The 18720-nt window shown below is 48.6% G+C and overlaps 2 protein-coding genes across 23 annotated transcripts in view; both read right to left on the bottom strand.

Annotated features, from left to right (window-relative positions):
- l1cama (L1 cell adhesion molecule, paralog a) overlaps window positions 1-1316 on the bottom strand; it is a 46038-nt gene extending 44722 nt beyond the window's left edge. For all 6 annotated transcript variants that reach the window (XM_062540421.1, XM_062540423.1, XM_062540426.1 and 3 more), the window contains exon 1: window positions 1193-1316. The gene's annotated coding sequence lies outside the window, so the exon portion shown is untranslated. The remainder of the gene's footprint in view (window positions 1-1192) is intronic.
- Window positions 1317-8003: 6687 nt separating this feature from the next.
- huwe1 (HECT, UBA and WWE domain containing E3 ubiquitin protein ligase 1) overlaps window positions 8004-18720 on the bottom strand; it is a 50726-nt gene continuing 40009 nt past the window's right edge. For 14 of the 17 annotated variants that reach the window (XM_062540403.1, XM_062540402.1, XM_062540408.1 and 11 more), the window contains 15 exons: window positions 18407-18563; window positions 17901-18033; window positions 17266-17492; window positions 16166-16488; window positions 14588-14690; window positions 13552-13701; window positions 13041-13286; window positions 12018-12135; window positions 11688-11828; window positions 10642-10929; window positions 10086-10191; window positions 9837-9954; window positions 9342-9523; window positions 8917-9107; window positions 8004-8660 (listed from right to left, as the gene is read on the bottom strand). In XM_062540403.1, the coding sequence (XP_062396387.1) occupies window positions 8558-8660; window positions 8917-9107; window positions 9342-9523; window positions 9837-9954; window positions 10086-10191; window positions 10642-10929; window positions 11688-11828; window positions 12018-12135; window positions 13041-13286; window positions 13552-13701; window positions 14588-14690; window positions 16166-16488; window positions 17266-17492; window positions 17901-18033; window positions 18407-18563 (2586 nt within the window). In that variant the 3' untranslated portion in view covers window positions 8004-8557. The remainder of the gene's footprint in view (window positions 8661-8916; window positions 9108-9341; window positions 9524-9836; window positions 9955-10085; window positions 10192-10641; window positions 10930-11687; window positions 11829-12017; window positions 12136-13040; window positions 13287-13551; window positions 13702-14587; window positions 14691-16165; window positions 16489-17265; window positions 17493-17900; window positions 18034-18406; window positions 18564-18720) is intronic. The other 3 variants (XM_062540413.1, XM_062540420.1, XM_062540419.1) reach the window with 2 other exon arrangements.

Raw genomic sequence — 18720 nt, 5'->3', positions numbered from 1 at the left:
ACATTACAATCAGGCGCACTAGTTACTACCAACATTACAATCAGGACCACTAGTTACTACCAACATTAAAATCAGACGCACTAGTTACTAGCAACATTACAATCAGGAATATTAGTTATTACCAACATTAAAATCAGGACCACTGGTTAGTTACTACCAATATTACAATCAGGAATACTAGTTATTACCAACATTAAAATAAGGAAAACTAGTTACTATCAACATTAAAATCAGGACCATTAGTTACTATCAATATTGCATCTGAGCCAAAGGAAAGTGGGCAGTCAACAGAGAGGGGAGAGGGAGGGGGGAAAGCAGAGCATCTGGCTCTCTGTGGTACGAAAGGTACGTTCAACAACTGAGGAGGACTATTAGCGCTGGCATTTAAAACACTGGCTGCAAATATTGTTGTAAGAACTGTACAGGAGTGGCAAGTGCAAAGCTAGAAGATGCTTCAGAGCATTTTATGGCACAATAAAGACATGCTTAATCAGCCGGCGGACAAATGGGTGATTCAATATGACTACCAGATTAATAATTTCCGATTACACAAATAAAATGTCCGCCGATGCTCTTGTGACAATAGTGATGACATTGACCTTTAAGTGTGTTCTATAATAGGCACCATACTGTATCATTAGCATCAGTGTTCTCACAATCTAAGATGCACCGGTGCGTCACATGGAAGATGAATATGAATAGACCCTGTTGCATCTATCACTCTAGTTGCCAACTGAGCAGAGAAGAAATCTCTAAGGAAATATAATCATGCTCACATTTTTTTTTTAGTTTTCCACACTTCCCACTTAACTGAAAAATGTCTAGAAAAAAAAAAACATTTGATACACCTGTTTTATGAGCGTTTAAAAATGGGGAAGGTATTCAGTTATCTGTAATAGTTGTATTTTATTGCTTCAGTGCACACATATCACCAGCACAATTCAGTTGATGAGGTGTCACAACAAACAACTACCACTGTTATCACAGCCCCCCCATCACAACCCCGACAGCAAACGCAGCCAGAACACGATTCACACTTAAACAAACACCAGTGAAATAACACAGCTGGATAAGGTGTGCTGTCAGGTACAGGTAGTGAGGATGAATGTTTAACCCCCCTCTCTGGGTGACCAGTTGAGGTCCGTGCACATTATGTTTGCGGTGGGATTCAGTGGGTAGCATCTCTGCTTACCTTCACAGGTTTAGGAAAGAAAGATGGCCCCAGGTCTCAGTTCCTCCTTGGCTAACTCTGCGTCTGGCTTCTGCCCCTAATCGGAGTCTTCTCCCTCCTCCTCTCCGTGTGACTGATTGTGCTCTCTCGCTCTCCAGCGCTGATGCTGCAGTGATACAAAAAAACACACCCTCTCCCACTTGCTCTCTCCCTCCCTTGCTCCTATTGGCTGATGGGGAGAGGTGACATCACCCTTTTTCTCCCACTCCCTGCCTCCTCCTCTCCCTCCCTCCCTCTCCTACTCTCTCTCCCTCTCTCCCTCCCTCCCTCTCCCTCTCTCTCTCTCTCTCTTCCTCCCTCCTTCCCTCTCTTTCCCCCTCTCTCTCCCTCCCTCTGGTTTCTGACCATTCCTTTATTGTCTTCCTGCTGCCTTTTCCGCTCGCCATTCCCCTGGTGCCCACCCCGACATGTCCGAGCGGCGATTACCCCGGATCAATCCAGGCAGCGGAATGCAATCAAGCCCGGGGACGGGGGAGAGGAGATGATGAGTACGGCATTTTAGACGCACACACATGCACACACACACACACACACACGCACACACACGTGAGCTCCACGCTCCCTCCACCACCATTAGCAGCCCCATCTAGCAGTGAGAGAGAAGAGGCATGGATAGGGGTGGAGGTGGTGGTGGGTGATTGGGGTTTGCATTTGAAGGATGTGTGCCATGCTAATTATGGGTATTGTTATTCTGCCTCTGTGTGCCAGTGGCTGCTGGAGCAGTGAGCACTCTGCCTGTCTTGTCTGCTCTGTCTCTCCCTCTTTCCCCCCCTTCTTTCCCTGGCACCAGGCAGCAGTGAGCTATAGCTGTCCTAATACCAGGGAGGAAGAGTCCGAATTAGGCCGGGAGAGAGGGGAGGGGTGGGCACAAAGCGGGAGAGAGAGAGAGAGAGAGAGAGAGAGAGAGAGAGAGAGAGAGAGAGAGAGAGAGAGAGAGAGGGAGCGAGCGATAGAGAGCTGGAATGAGAAAATAGGGGAGATTAGGATATAGAATGAGAGAGAATTAGAGAAAAAAAGGAGGGGAGGGAGAGATAGAGAGATAAGGTAAGTGAGATAAAGGGAGAGAGAGAGAGAGATAGAGGGGAGAGAGGGAGGGAGAGTGCATCTGAGGAATAAGAGATCAGATTTTTCAGCACTTTTTTTTCTGCAGTGATGGATGTTATTTGTAAAGTGGTTTAGGGGGAGTGCTGTTCCTGAGGCTAGGTAGAAATCCATTCACAAATCTGAACAGCTTATTTCATTTGCTGGCCCAGGAGAGCTATCCCCGAAACAAGAGAATGGTTGAATGCCAAATGAGTCCGACGCCACGACGATACAGTACCTGATAGAGAGAGTGCTCCTTGCAGAATGTCACTGCCTCCACATCTCCTCCATCTCTTGGGTGAGTGAGTACAGTGGGGGCAACACAGGGGTGCCTCGTCTTATTTTTAGAGATTCACTCTCTGGATAAACACACACACACACACACTTTACATGCTCAGATGGAAAAACAAACACACACACATAAACACAACACACACACACACACACACCCCCCTCAGGGTCCAGACATAAAGCCGAAGTGACACCGCTCGCCCACTGTAAAGGTCAGTGTGTACCTACTCGTGCATAAGCCTCCTTTGCCGAGCGCTTGTGTGTGTATTATCTGTGTATTATCTCAGCTCCTCCCCTCCCCCCGCTCCCCGCTCCCGCTCCCGCACCTCCTGCGCTCTCACACCTGATGTACTCCTCCTGGGGGAGCCGCTGCCAGGCCTCTCACGGCGCCGGCTTCCTGCCTCAGCTGCTCCGCGGCGCCACGCCAAATTTAACCCCCAACGCCGGAGAACCCGAGGGAGAGAGGGAGAGAGCGAGGGAGAGATAGAGAGAGAGGGGGAGAGAGAGAAAGAGAGAGTCAGAGAGAGAGAGAGAGAGAGAGCTGTTGCTTGTGTGCCTGAGTGTGCTGAGGGGACCAGGGGACAATGGAGAGCAGATTGTTTGATACAGCCTGAGCCTAGCCTGCAGTCAAGTCTTACAGCACCTCACGAGGCTCTCCGCACTGTACAGATGGCAAACAGCCATCTTTAATCTGCCAACGATGAGCTCATGCAAGAACATAATCATATATAAATCCGTACCAAACTTGAAGCTTGTGCCTGGCTTTAAAAATGAAGACTGATGATAAATCAACGCATATAGGTAGGCGGCCTATATACTGCTTACACAGTATCACTAAGCACTGGAATTTTGGTGACGGAATAGCATTGGCTGTTGCGTAATCAGACTAAGTGCCTCCATCTATTATGATGGAGCTTGCCATTTTACCAGGTTAAAAGTCCTTGTCTGCACAGACTGACATTGTGTGGGATAGCTGTGGGTCAGTCTTTCCCCTGTCATTACCCTTCAATTAGCCACTGATTAACACCAGGTCAAGCTGGCTGGATGACCTTACATTCTGCTAATGAATTCAATTAAATCCATTAACCGTCACGCCGTAGCGACAGAAAGCACAGGCTGTCCTTCTGACCCATGAGGGGGCAGTGGACAGCGTCCATTTGAGGAGTGGATTCTTTACTGCTGACCACTTGGTTCACAGAGTGCTCTGGCCTCTGGTGGGCAAGCCAGCTTGGCAGCCACAGGGGCCTCCGCCGAGCCAGGAGCCCTCTCGGCCAAACACCCATGGCTACACCGCGGGCTCGACTCGCTCTGTTGGGGAAGATATCCTTTTGCCCACTGCAAACATGGGTTTGTTCTTCCCTCAAGGTGTGTGTAGGCACACACAGACACGCACACACACAGATGCACAGAGACGCGCACACAGACGCACATACATATACAGACACTCACACACTCTCGCACTTCAAAAGTGAATTCTCTCAGGCTTGCTTTCAGGAGAGAAGACTACCAGAGTCAAAGTAGGACACGGCGTGACGTTTGTTTGGCTCTCCCGGGGTCGCTGATTAGACGGCGCCGATGCGAGAAGCGGGGCCCCAAAAAAAATCCTCAGAAAGAAGCGAGAGAGAAAGAGGGAGAAAAGGGAGGAGTGGGGGAATGGAGTGAGTGTAGAGAGAATGCTGGGGGAAAAAATTAAAGAGCAAGATTTATTCAGAGCTTTTTGTTTTGGTGTTGCTGCCGATTCATTCTCCTAGGTTATTTATTTGTGTACCAAGTCCTGCAATGATCAATGATATCAGCTGCACAGGAGGGGCACACAGGAACGCTCGGGGCTTTGAACACACAGGAACATTGTTGATGCTTGTCAGAGCTCTTAAATCACGGGCTGTGCAGCCTACCCGCAGTGGAGAGCCAAACTAACTATTAAATGCACGCACATACATAAACATCAGCCAACATCTGTGTCTCTGGAAAGATGAAATGGGCTTATTAAACAGTTCACAGCCCTGTGTGTCACCGTGCGACAAATTATTTAAGATATTAAACCTAATCTCGTTACTTCTTTTTATGTGGCATTCCTCTGATTCTGACATTAATTTGAATGGGATTTCTGGAGAGAGACTCCCCTGGCTCTGTGTTGTCATCCATTGTCTCCGGAAAAGCGTTGCTGAAAATAGAGCAAACACCATTGTATTAGCATATGTGTCTGCCTTTGAAGCTGGATTGATGCTTTCAGGGTTATTTTTGCTCTGTATCACTTTCCCCCCCCTCTCTCCTTGTTTTAAGTGTGTGTGCTGAAGACACACCAAAAAGCATATTTCAGCATTTTCTTTTTTGTTCTGAGACCAACACACACACATCAGTGTGAGGCACTGAGATAAGCGATATAAAAATATCTGGGTCTACTCTCAAGGATGTCTCAGCGAAACCCAGCGCCTCTCTTATCAGCTCACTGGTGTGTTACGCAACGCTCCAGATAGGAGGAATAACATCTTCCTCGTCTCTGTGAAGCCACCGGCTCGCTGCGTACACAGGGTTTGGCCATGATCTCTCCGCATTAGGTGCACATCAGAGGGACCCAGAGAAGGAGCGAGGTCCTTTTGCTTGTGCATGTTTGAATCATTACCACTTAGCTGAGGATATGGATGATCGCCAGTTATAAGGAAAAAATATATTTTCATAGAGACTATTAAAAGAGCAGAAAAGCCATTACACTAATGAACAGTCCCATGTCTCAACTTTTCCATCTCTGGGCAGCTCAATGGCATCGTCACCCATTTCCCTTCTGCTATTTTTCTTCCTTCACGTGGACAGAGAGCAGTAATATCCTGATTTATGCACTGCACAGTGTATTTCACTAAGAGCATTCTGGCTGGCTCTCAAAATCTGCTACCCACCATTAATGAGCCATTGCCTCATGCATCACCAAAGCAACCCACCACCAATCTCTGTCTTACATCTCCGGCTCATTCCGCTCAGCGTTTGATGTGCCTTAATGTTTTAACATTAGAAAACGCAGCTCTCCAACTCCCAAATTCTCCCCTCCAATTCACTGCAAATGCAAAATATTTCCCTTGATGCTTTGCTTTGGCTTTTTGAATAATTGATCATAGTAATCGACTTGTTTATTGACTGAGCACATGAACACAGGAATTTGCATTATTTAGATTAGTGTAATACTTGATGGCACTTGTAGTTTGTATGTATAGACAAGAGCACATACTGTAAAGCAGGAGGGGTAATAGGTTCTTATATGTACTCTCCTTTAATGGGAAGGAAGCATTTGCTCTGTTAAAGAAAACTGTTTAATGGTTACTGGCGATTGATCCTGCAGCACTGCTTCTCAACCTCAACATCTCCATCTAGTGGAGAAGTAAAAACATTACAGTGTCACAGAGTTCAGGTGAATGATCGTTAAGGTGTTGATGGACGACTGCAGGATGCATTTTGTCAGACTAAAGCTGAAAAAACTACATTGAATTGAAATAAATAAATACTCAACATTAGATTAATCTAAAATATGAATAAGATGTTGGATGAAAGAGGTCTTCCACGATCAGATAATTCATGAAAATGTTGACACAAGGGGACAGAAAGTAGGTTAGCCTCGACTGCAACCCAGCTCCAAGACCAGGCACATTTGCATCTCTTAATGAACATGCCCACCTGTGTCATCGTGCCTTTTCATCGCAAGCAAAACGCTGGGGTTTTAGGGGTTGGGATCATTTTGCAAACATCTTCCAGGGTAGGCAAAATTTCACCGGCCTCATTTAAAATGCAAATCCTCTCCCTTCTGCTCACCGTGCCACATGTATGACCAATATTTGATGTGAAATTGGCTCTCCGCCGTGCGCTTACGGACAACAGGCTTCTAGCCGACGCCTATTTGATGCACGGCGGGTGCTGCAGTCCTCATTAGGAAACGCCAAGACAAGAAATCTGAGCGCTTTCATCTCCCCATCAGATTAGTGCGCCCTGGTGCTGTTTTTACAGGCGCTCCTGAAACCAGCGTTAGCCGCCTTAGGTGGAACCAATTCCTGTGAAGCCGTGACTGGGCACATAAATGTGGTTAAGATGGAGACGGAGGGGGGCTGTAGGGTGGAGGTGATCCAAAGTGACCCACCCGCCCACGCCACCCCGCCAGCACGTCCTCACCTCACATTAAGACTACTCAAAACTCTCAGAGGCCTTCAGATCAGACACGCCGAGACGCTGTCTGGCCCGCCGTCTAGCAGTGACACTACTACACATGATAGTGGTGGGGATGGTGTGTGTGTGTGTGTGTGTGTGTGTGTGTTTGTGTGTGTGGTGGGCTGTGTGTATGGGTGAGGTGGGGATGGTGTTTGATTTTTACTTGTCTTGACAGGCCCAGCAGTGCCACTGTGCCACACCACTGGGGTGCAGTCAGGCTTGAGACGCTGCTACAAAAGGAGTCTGCATCTGAACCACACTGACCACCCACCCACACACTCACCCACCCACACGCACAGGAATACTGCCTCCCCGGTGGCTCTGCATGAGCGCAGTGCTGGAGTCTGTGCTTCAAACAGTTGGTCCTGGAGTCAAGACAGAGATTGAGAGGATGAGGAAGCGCTGCCTGCGTGTGTGTGTGTGCGTGTGTGTGTGTGTGTGTGTGTGTGTGTGATGGTGTTTGACTGTGCGGTTGTCACACAGCAGTAAGAGAGCAGTGCACCATGGGACAGGCGCGTGGGCAGGCGCCACTCAGGGACCAGCTAAAGGCGACACTGGAGCTGTCTGGATGGCAGTTAGCTGCTGAGACAGGGCCAGTCACTCTACCCTCCCTCACACAATCAAGACAGACAGCTCAGCAAGCACCACTGCTCAATGCAAAACCAAACACAAACAGGTTTATTCACCTAAAAAAAAGAGGCTTTTGCAATAATGTTAATAACTCTGTGTATATGTACAGATACCAGCTAACTGGACTGGAGGGGGAAAAAAAGGTTACAAACGTTGCATTCTTCCAAGGACGGACGGAAACAACTGTAAAACACACAGCCAACTCGATTTATGCATTTATTTAAGTAGCAATTTATTCTCTGATCTCTTGCGGAGAGGCTGGTTTCAGCGGTTGGATGGACCACCCTCCAATCCCCCCACCAGTCAGAATGCCTGTGGATTCTCCCCTCCCCTCCCCTCCCCGAACAGCCCACCCCAACCGTAATCCTTCACTTGTTAACCTTTATCTCTATAGAATCCTGCCCCCCCACCCCACCCCCCAAAATACCACAAAAGTTGCCTTAAAAATGTCACCCTTTGAAAAGTCTCTGCATTCTCATCTCTCCTGTTAGGCCCTGAGCCTGTTCCACACCCTCCCCCACACTGAAGATCCCCGTTCCAAGCTTACCATGAGGTCACAAATTAGCAGAGGACAATCAGCGGTTTTCCCCCAAGTGTTTTATATCCATCCTTTCACACGCACAACCTTCTCTTTTTGTCTTTTTGTCATTTTTTTTACACAGCCAAAAGGAAAAAAAAGATTAAACATAATAAACTCCCAAACCTTTTGTACAGAGAAAAACTAAATGGAGAAACATCTTTTTTTTTTTTCTTCTCCTCATATTAGTCCAAGTATTATCCTCCATATCGTCTCTCAGGTTTTGCAATTTAATAGGGAAGGGAGACACACAAATATACCAAATACAGTTCTGTGTGTCTGTGTGAGGCTCTGTGTGTAGTAGGCAAATGTCAATAAGTCGCTCTGGCTTGCATCATCTCTCAAATGCCATCTGGTTTATATGTATTAGAAACAAATAGATCTTGGCCATGTCTACGATAGTGTGAATATGCATGTGTGTTTTGTTTTTAAGTTAACAATATGTGAGTCTAAACCTGTGTGTGTGTGTCAGTAGATGTGAATGCTGTTTGAGTGTGTATGTGTGTGTGTATGTATGTGTGTGTGTGTGTGTGTGTGTGTACATGTAAGGAAAGTCTCTAGGCCAGTCCAAAGCCTTCTGAGCATTCCTGAATGGCCATCAGCAGCATGTGTCTCAGCTTTTCATAGCTCTCATACGCCGGGAGGTCCAGCTGATTAAAGCTGCAACAGACAACGGGGGAGGGGCAGAGTACAGGAGAGGGTGAGTGGCAGATCAGCGTTTCTTAATTACGCTTTAATTCATGTTTTAGTACGTTGTCTTGTCATACTATGCGTCACCACCAGGGGAGGTGGAATTGAATTTCGTTGTTAGGTGCAAAATTCTAATTCTGATTCTAATTTTAAATTCCACTAAAACATGCCACGCGTGCGGACGGTGCACTACGCTCCGACTCGACGGAGTGTGGCGGAAACTTACCAAGTGTGTGCGGAGGGCAAGCGGTCAGTAGAGCGGTCATCGCGGTGGATCTGGAACTTCTGGATGCCGTTCATGCCCTCCAGCGCGGCGAAGCCCTGCAGGGGCACCTTGGACGTGCCCGTGACGAACTGTAGGAATTTGGCCCGGTCCGCTTGGTCAAAGGAGCGCAGGGCGCGCCAGAACCACTGGATCTGCACACAGTAGAGGGAGGAAAGGCGCACTGAGAGGCAGACTCTGGCTTTATGACAAAGCTGCTAATTAAGCCTGTGTGTGGGAGGGTGCCACTATGAACAATATCTACACAGTTATCTGCCAAAGATGTGTGCCACGTGGAGACTTTTCTGCCAAAGACGTCTCATTCATGGAGAGTGAAGAAGGATACAACTCGAGCTTGACCCTTACAAAGTACAACGTGATGTGCGTACCTGTATGGAGCTGGCCTGGTACTTGTGGTACTCGGTGTTGGCCTTCAGGTCGTCAATGTCGATGGTGGGAAGGCCAGAGATGAGCAGCTCCAGCTCCTGCTCCGTGAAGATGGAGATGAGCCGCTTGGGAATGATCTCATAGAAACCTTCCAGGAAGGCCGCCAGCTGCTTCCGAATGGCACCTACAGAGGGAAGGAGAGCAACAGGGAAAAACCCGTCAGCACGTAGAGGGGAGATGAACAGCCAAGAGCTGCTTTGGTGACTGTTTGAGACACTCATATGCTTTGAGGCTATTTTTTGACAGCCCGAGGGTACAGCGGTGAAAGGCATCAAAGCCCCCTGCATACACACCGCTCCCGTCTGAGGGATTTACTGCGCAGAGGCACTTCCCCTTGATGGTGCGCTGGAGAGATGAGAGGAACAGGTTGTGTGTGTGTGTGTGTGTGTGTGTGTGTGTGTGTGTGTGTGTGTGTGTGTGTGTGTGTGTGCACTCACCGGTCATCTTCATCTGACACACCAGGTGCACGTACTCCTTCTTGTTCTCCTCTGTCACCACGATGTTGGCGCCGTTGGGCTTCAAGTCGCGCACCTCGCACACCCCAAACTCCTGGACCTGCGGAGCCAGAACAGAGGAAGAGCGTCAGCTGCCACTCTCCTGCCTACAACACCTACGCAGGAGGCACCACAAGACATTGAGGAGCCCAGAGGGGGGAAACGGGGGTTGGGAAAGGCCAAGCGTCTTGCCTCTGTGCTGAATGTCAGCTCGTAGCCCAGGGTGGACACGTCATTCTCCAGCAGGTACACCAGCCCCTGGAAGAAGGGGTAGTCTTCACTCTCCATGTCTGTGTACCTGAGAGAGAGAGAGAAAGGAGAGAGGATGTGAGAGAATGTCTTCCTACGAAAACCACCACCCATGAACACAGAGGTATTCACTAATCAAACACATCCAAAACTCAATATCAATTTAATTTCACTTATAGAGCACTAAACACTACACATCTCATGACGCTTAACCTTAAGTGTTAAACATTTAGAAAGAACCCATGAGTAACAGGAGCTAGAATTGGAGATACATAGGAAGAAACTACTGGAATTTCCCAACTATTGGCTGCAGCTTATACATTGATTTTGCAAAATGTCTTCAGCAATGAGGTTAATACACAGTGGCAGTTCATATGGTATTGCTATGGTTTTGTTTCTTTTGACTTGCATAAAACACTGTCCTGCAGCTTATACACAATGCAGCTAATACACAGCAAATGACTGTATCCATGGTCGTGTGCCTGTCGTGAGGCTGTACCTGACGCTCTTGCCCAGGATGTGCTTGTAGAAGCTGCGCGTGAAATAGCACTCGAGCAGCCGGTTGTCGTAGACGGCCTTGGCCACCACGCGGCCCACGAACTTGAAGTAGCTGAGGTGGTTGGGGTTGCAGTGGGACGAGGGGTTGATGGTGTAGGTGACGCGGTCGCCGGGCGACGTGCGGAACAGCGCGTACATGGGGTTGAACATCTCGCGCGAGATGATCATGTACCACTCCCTCAGCAGCCCGCCGGCATCCTGGCCCTCCTCGCCCTCAAACACGATGTAGCTGCACGCGGGAGAGAACAGGGGGAGACGGTGAGCAGTGTGTGTGTGGGAAACAGGCACATGTTACAGACCAGTGCTTGGGCTGGTTTTAGACTATATTTTATATTGTGTGTGTGTGTGTGTGGGGGGGAGGGATAGGCACATGTGACAGGCTAGTGCTTGGGCTGGTTTTAGAGTATATTGTATGTTGTAGGGGAGCATGTTTGAGTGTGTTTGCCCATGCAGTCACGAGGGGTGGATTATAAAGGCACACAGTCTGTTCCTGTGTCCTCTGGATTTGTGCCATTGTGTTCTCTGTGGGAATAACGATGAGCTTGTGTGTGTGTGTGCGCGTGTGTGTATGTGCACGTGTGCGTGTTTGTCAGTCTCAATCTGTTCTTGACCGCTGAGGCCTGATGGTGTACACCAGTGTGCAGTGACTCTGCGCTGTGCAGAAGAGAGTGTTGCTGTTCATTTGTGTGTGTGTGTGTGTGTGTGTGTGTGTGTGTGTGAGAGAGAGTGTGTGTGGGCGTGTTTAATTACTCTGGTGTCTTGCTGTGCGCTGCCTCCCTGAAGCGCTGAGGAAAAACCCCAAAGAGGCGGAATCTGGATGAAAGTGTGTGACTAGGTACGAGGATGTGTGTGCTTTTTTTAGCTTGTGAGTGAGACTGAGACTAAGTGTGTGTGTGTGTGTGTGTGTGTGTGTGTGTGTGTGTGTGTCAGAGACAGTGTGTGAGCATGTGAGCGTGTGTCTGTCCAGACGTAGCTGGGGGAACTCACAGTCTGTTCTTCATGTCCTCTGGGCTCTTGCGGTGCAGCTCTCTGTAGGAGTCCTCGAAGACGTGGTCTCTCCTCACATGAACGGCCATGTCCTCCTTCCTCAGGCCCTCGTCCAGACGCTCCAGCTCCTGACGGAAATACCTAGAAGGGTGCGCACGCGCACACACACACACACACACACACACACACACACACAATAAGATGTGATGAATAACCATACTGAGGCTCAAGGAGACATTCAGGCCCTATTGTGAGAGTATGGAAATATGCGGGGGGTAAAACAAAAATGACCCCAAGGTTAATAAAGGATGGGGAGGGAGGAGGCCTTACTTGCGTTTGACATCAAAGTCTAGTATGCGGATGTAGTCCACCAGCACGGCGAAGGGGCCGTCTGCCAGGTGAGTGGTAGACTGGCGCAGGATCTGGTTAAGCACTGTACGGTGGGTCTCTGTGGAGACAGAGACAGAGAGACAGAGAGAGAGAGACAGAGAGAGAAAGAGAGAACCCAGAAAAGAGAGCAAAGGAGGAGCAGAGAAGTGAAAAAAGGTCAATAGGATTCGTTGGCTTTTCCACATAATTCCGCTCAGTACAGCGTGAAACAGGATTATCCCCGGACTGGTCAGACTAGTGACGGGAGACGGACACAAAGCGACCAGCGGCTATTAATTTCAAATCAGAGTTGGCGTTGTACAGCGACAAGAGACAAGTGGTCGTTACACTGCCAGCTAAGCGCAGCCAAAATAGATGAGGTCTATTTTTTGCAAATCCTGAGGGAGTGTGACTGCCAAACCGAGTGAAGGCAGCATGACATACGTTGCTTGAAACTCAACTTGAGCTAACTCATAAATGGCCATACTGCTGTATGACAGTAATAGGTTCAGGATGTGTGTCCTTATATTTTGGAGAAGAGAACTGGAAACTATAAACAGGCATTGACATTTGCAATGATATGACTCAAAAACAATCTCTTGTAGCCTATACTGTAAGTGACATCATGCTTTGTCTGCCACTCGTCTGTAGCTGATCGTGTGTGGCATTCTGAAACGTCCTTAAATTCGGGACCATTATCGCTTGTTTCAATTTAAGATCTTGCAGTCGGAATTGTTGTTTGTTTATTGTCCACAGTAGCCTGTGCCATTCAAAGCGTTTATTGCAAATCATTTTTACATCATTTTGAATAGCCACTGCACACCTGTGTTTGTTGGCGTGTTGTTGTAAAATCTGCGCAATCATTTCATGCAAGCAAACAGCGTACAGGGAATCTTTATTGTTGATAATCATTTGAACATCTTGCATCTTGACATGGAATGAGATTGTGTGTGAGACAAAAATGAGATAAAAAATAAGACTGACCAGCGAAGCGCAGGAACTTCTGGGTGTCGGGGGGCAGGTTGGAGGAGATGTGCATAGAGGAGGGCTCTCTGGAGAAGAAGGGGTCCAGGGAGGAGGGCGTGGCGGGGGTGAGGGGAGCCGGCGACAGTGGCGGCGGCTCGTCCTTGATGTGGGACAGTTGGCTCTCTCGGGTGTCCCGCACTGGCGGCTTGCTCTCACGCTCCGTTGCGTGCACAAGGAAAAAGGCCTCCACCGCTGGCTGTAACACTGCACACAAAAGAGCAAGAGTGGGTCAAACCCACACCTGGACTAGGGGATGCTAGAAGACTGTTCACTGAGAAATGGGTTCCAGACCATTTAAAAAGCAACATTTTCCACACCTAGCCGGTGTCATCTACCATGACATAAAAGAAAGTCTTCAAAGCTAATGTCCATCAAGATTTGCAACTTAAGTTTCCATCAACAAATCCTTCAACAGTCTGGGCTTCAGTGACGCCCAGTAGCCCTCTCCCCCCCGGCCCCCGGTGCTTACCCAGAACTGCATGCTGGTCGTGCGACTCCTCCAGCTCCTTCAGGCACTCGCCCAGCATGTCCCACAGCTCGTCCAGCAGCAGCTGCTCGCTGAGCAGGGGCAGGTCGGGCAGACGCTCTTCCTGCTCCGCCTGGCTGCTGCCCTCCTCTCCTGCACAAACACAGAGCACACATCATTTTAGGCAGGAATCACATTGACTAGAGGCAAGTGGTAGCCTGGATATCACCAAACCAAACTCAATATTTTAAGATTGAACATCAGTCTGGGGAGTATGCTCTGCATTTTCTGCTGCAGAAGAGGTGTGATCAACAGGCATAGTTAAAATGACTCTGTACGCATTTGGATAGTCCTTAAACCAATCAGACCAACGATCCGGGTGCGCCAGGTGAATAAGCCAGTTTGTGATAGGTCCCCGCAGAGTTGTAACTGAAGATAGACCAATTTGGAGGTTTCCACCTGATCAGCATGGTGAAATCAAATCGCCAGCAGATCGTAGTGGTAGCCTCAAACAATTTTAGCACTGAACGTGAATTATCAGTTTAGGCAATACAATGTTGATCACTCGGGTAATTTCAGAACAAGATGGAAATTATTATGGTTGCGTTACGCTTTGCCACTACTGCTTTGTTATCTCCAATGTGATCCCCGTCTGAGAGAGCAAGCACCAACCCAGACCTATGATCAGTTTCACAACTAGGGTGGTAACGATTAATCCATTTTGAAAATTTCTTTGTATCATTTGTTAAGAAAAATACATCAATATTCCCTGTATCTTCTAAAATGTTCATTTTTACTTACTCCACTATAACAATGAACTAAATATCTTTGGTGTGTGGACAAAACAAGGCATTTGGAGACATAATATTGAGCTTTGGGAAACAATGATCAACACTGTCACCATTTTCCGCCATTCTATCGATCTAACAACCAACTGATTAATCAAGAAAATAATTGGGAGATTGATTGACTATGGAAACAATGGTTAGTTGCAGCCCTATTCAGGGCAGTGTTGGGTTGATTGGCAGGTGGTCTTTACCCAGAGGTGCTCCGTCCTGCTCCTGGGGCGAGGGTTGGTCCACGTCCATGGGGGAGTCGTCTCGCTGGGCAGAGGGGGGCTCAGATGCCGAGTGCACCTCAGACTGAGGTCGGGGAAGAAGGGAAGACGACCATTAGTCAACATCAAAAACCCTGAGGTCATCAGTGAGTCTCTGAGTGAGTCTGAATGTGTGTGTGTGTGTGTGTGTGAATACACACACGCCCATGTGTCCCTCAGTTTGTGGCCAATGTGTGTGAATTACACGGTGACATTTAAAACGAGGAGCAGTGGCCATCATATGCACCGTAATTAGGGATTAGTTTGCCATGCATCAACACACAGAGTATCTGTGGGGGAGCAGGAAGGGAGCAGAAGCACTGTGCATTGGCAGCCAGCCATAAGAGAGAAATACAACAAACACACCCACGCACACAGAGAGAGAGAGACACAGACACACACACACACATGATGGACAGATGGAGAAATGTGATTAAATGAAACAAAAGAGCGGACATCCAGAAGAAGACAGGCAAGCGGTACGTTCATCGGTGTGCCTATAAGCCAGAACATGTCACATGTGCAGGAGATCAGCGCAGAGAGAGTGATGGAGAGAGATCCTAAGTGGCCGGGAGGCAGCGACAGGCTGCTCCCTTCAGCGTCTACCACCACCATGTGACACCGTGTAACCGTGTCAGAGTCTGAGGTGAGTGACAAGCTTGAGAGTGTTAAAGGTGTCTGAAGGAGCATCACTGCTGAAGTGTGTGTGTGTCTGAAGAGGTGTGTGTGTTGTCTGAAGGAGCATCACTGCTGAAGTGTGTGAGGTTTGCTGAAGTGTGTGTGTGTGTCTGAAGAGGTGTGTGCGTTGTCTGAAGGAGCATCACTGCTGATGTGTGCGAGGTTTGCTGAAGTTTGTGTGTATCTGAAGAGGTGTGTGTATGTGTGTGTGTGTGCGTGTGTGTGTAGTAAGTGCACATCTGGGGAGAGTCAGCTTATTGCCATTACTTAGTGGGCTTATTGCCATTACTTGCATAACTGCTGAAGTGTGTGAGGTTTGTTGAAGTGGCTGAGGGGTGTGTGTGTGTGTGTGTGCGTGTGTGTGTCATCAGTGCACATCTGGGAGAGTCAGCTTATTGCCATTACTTAGTGACCTTATTGGCATTACGGAGAAACCTTATTGGCATTACTTAGTGATCTGATCTTATTGACTTATTACTTAGAGGTCTTTTGCCATTACTTAGCAATTCACAGGGACACACATCTTGACACTAGAAAAGAAGACCTTATTTTCTCAGACATTACATTTTAAAAAGGGCAGCAGAAGTGTGCAATGGATGCATACAAATATGACCATGTGCTTGTGAGTGTTTAGAATGGGCAAATGGAAACATCCTACAAATCAATGTTCAACACTTCATAACCAACATGTCATCTGTGGCCTTTTCATGGCAGCTTTGCAGGCCCTTTGCATGGTGTAGTGTGCTGTCCTGTCCTGACCATGGGGCATGCGCTAAGCGGTGCATGTATGGGGTGAGTAGTGTGAGTAGCAGGCTGGCTGCTGTCAGTGCGGCCCATGCTAACCGTGGCGGTGCTGGCCGTGCCGGGAGGGGGGGCGCTGTGGGCCGCCGGGAGGGCCGCGGCAGCAGCAGGGGCAGGCGGGGCTGAGGGTCCGGCAGACACGGCAACAGCGGCAGCGGCAGCAGCGGCGACGACGGCGGAGGAGGAAGAGGAGGTGGTGGAGGAGGTGGTGGTGGTGGTGGTGGTGGAGGAGGTGGGTGGGGGGGCCTGCTGCAGGCGGCGAGCCCGCTGGCCCTCTCTCACCATCTGAATGATGGCGTCCGCCTCGGCCTCCAGCTGCCGCACCGCAGCCTGGATGCTGCTGGCTGAGCCCAGACTGGTGGAGCCTGGGAAGGAGAAGGAAGGAGGGAGTGAGAGAGGGAGGAGGGAGAGGAAGAAAGGGAGAGAAGGAGGAAAGAGGAAGCAGAGGAAGAGAGGGAGGAGGAGAGAGAGAGAGAGAGAGATGGTTAGAAATACGAGACTATTTGAAGAAAAGCACCGGTGACGTCCTGTAGATCAGTAACGGTTCTTCCCCGTAATAATTACAGCCGCTGGGAATCTAGAGCAGCATGTGGCCATCCTGCAGGTCCTGGACTCCACAGCCATCTGTTTCCCTCAGCAGTGGCTCATGGCTCCACTGCCGCACACTAACGCAAACACTGACTGCATTTTACAGGGCATGCTCACTGTGATCACAGCTGTCAGCCCTTTTAAGTCAGAAACACACGGTCCCTCTTGTTTTGGAGACATCTTCTTCTTATGGAGGCATTGCTGCACACACGCGTACTAGACAGCTTGTGAAACTGTTGGATAGTAGTCTAATCCTGCCCTGAGCATAATGCAATTTATCCGCATCCAATCAATTTGTCCAATCAATTCTAAGATATTTACATTATTCCAGCACCTGTTCTTTCCATACAAAAGGTTTCAATATCCAGAGAAGATTACCAAATTGATTTTTGCAGGAACTGATGTTTTGAAAAAAACAATTGTCATAATAATAACATTGACACATTGAAAATAGCTACAAGGCTAGTGCAATAACCATGCTTGTTTCATTAAGGTGTGTGTGTGTGTGTGTGTGTGTGTGTGTGTGTGTGTGTGTGTGTGTGTGTGTGTCTCACTCAGTCGTCCGGTCTGCTTGGCCTTCTTGTTGGCGCGGCGCGTGTCCTCGCGCAGCTGGATGATGACCTGCAGCACGCGCAGGAAGAACTTCTGCGTGGACGTCTTGGAGGTGAGCGAGCTCATGCAGGGCAGCTGCAGCTCGCGGCCACCCAGCGGGCGCTTCTGGGCCGCCACGATCACCACGTTCTCCTGTCCGTCAAACCTGCACCCGCGAGAGGAATATGGGCTTCACAGGAAATCAAATCAGCGGCGCACAGGATTTCACAATAATTAGTTCAGTATTTCAGTATGAGTTGAGTATGAGTATTTCAGCTACTTTTGAACAGTATTTTTTTTTATCTATTTATTCATTTTGTCATTCAAGTATACTATAACGTATAAAAGTAGCTTATTTTATGTGTAAATCATTTCAGTTTATTTGGATTACATCAGTATCAAATCAGAACACACTTGACATTTCTACACTTCCATGAGAAATCTGAACGGAGTCGACAAATATTATTTACCAAAATTACACCACTGGCTGATACTACAATTGGTAAGGGCAAAAAACAGGCTAAATAAATCGATTTGAGCAGATCTCCGACAAATTCTTTAGACAACTGTGGCCATATTGCAGTGGTCATATTCTCACCTGCTGGTCATCTTGCCCTTGAGGCGGCCGGTGAGGGATGGGTCTTCGTGCGCCGATTCGGGAGACTGCGCGTCGGCCCGGGCCCTCCTCTGCTGCTCCAGATTATACTCCCTCAGCTCTGCCAATAAAGTGCCTGTGGGGGGGAGAGGGAAAGAGGGTGAGAGAATAGAATAGAATAGAATATATACTTTTTTGACCCTGTGAGGGAAATTCAGTTCTCTGCATTTAACCCAATTTAACCGAATTAGTGAACACACAGTGAGGTGAAACACACAACCCAGAGCAGTGAGCTGCCTGCCCAACCAGCGGGAAACATCACACAGTTAACAGGCTGCAGGTCATCTACCTACATCTACCTATCTATCTAATCTATTCCCACACAAGCTCACATCATTTCTCCATTCATTTCGTATGCTCTATGTCTAAAATACACATGCGCATGACGACAGCCTGAGGCCTAACTGACCAGTTTGTTTGTAAAAGTGGTGTTGGGGAGGTTAACTGACCGATCTGTTTGCAGAGAGTGTATCCCAGGTGACGCGCTCCGGTCAGCAGCAGACGGAGGACGGTGTCGCGCGTCAGGCCGTCCCCTCGAGACAGCTGCAGCAGGATGTTGGCTGCATCCTCCAGACCCTCCTCAGAACACGAGTGAGACGTCAGCACCTGCACACACACACACTGTCAAGGATGGGGTTCCTCCAGCTGACCACTCAGCCGAGTCAGCACCGCTGGGCTCCGCTGCTGCAGAGCACTGCATGAGCTCAGTGTGAGTGTATTGAGCTTTTATTGGGTGTTAGATAAAGTCTTTCTCTTTCTGTGT

Source organism: Sardina pilchardus, chromosome 7, assembly GCF_963854185.1.
Source record: "Sardina pilchardus chromosome 7, fSarPil1.1, whole genome shotgun sequence".
Taxonomy (NCBI): domain Eukaryota; kingdom Metazoa; phylum Chordata; class Actinopteri; order Clupeiformes; family Clupeidae; genus Sardina; species Sardina pilchardus.
This window is presented reverse-complemented; position numbering and strand designations above follow the sequence as displayed.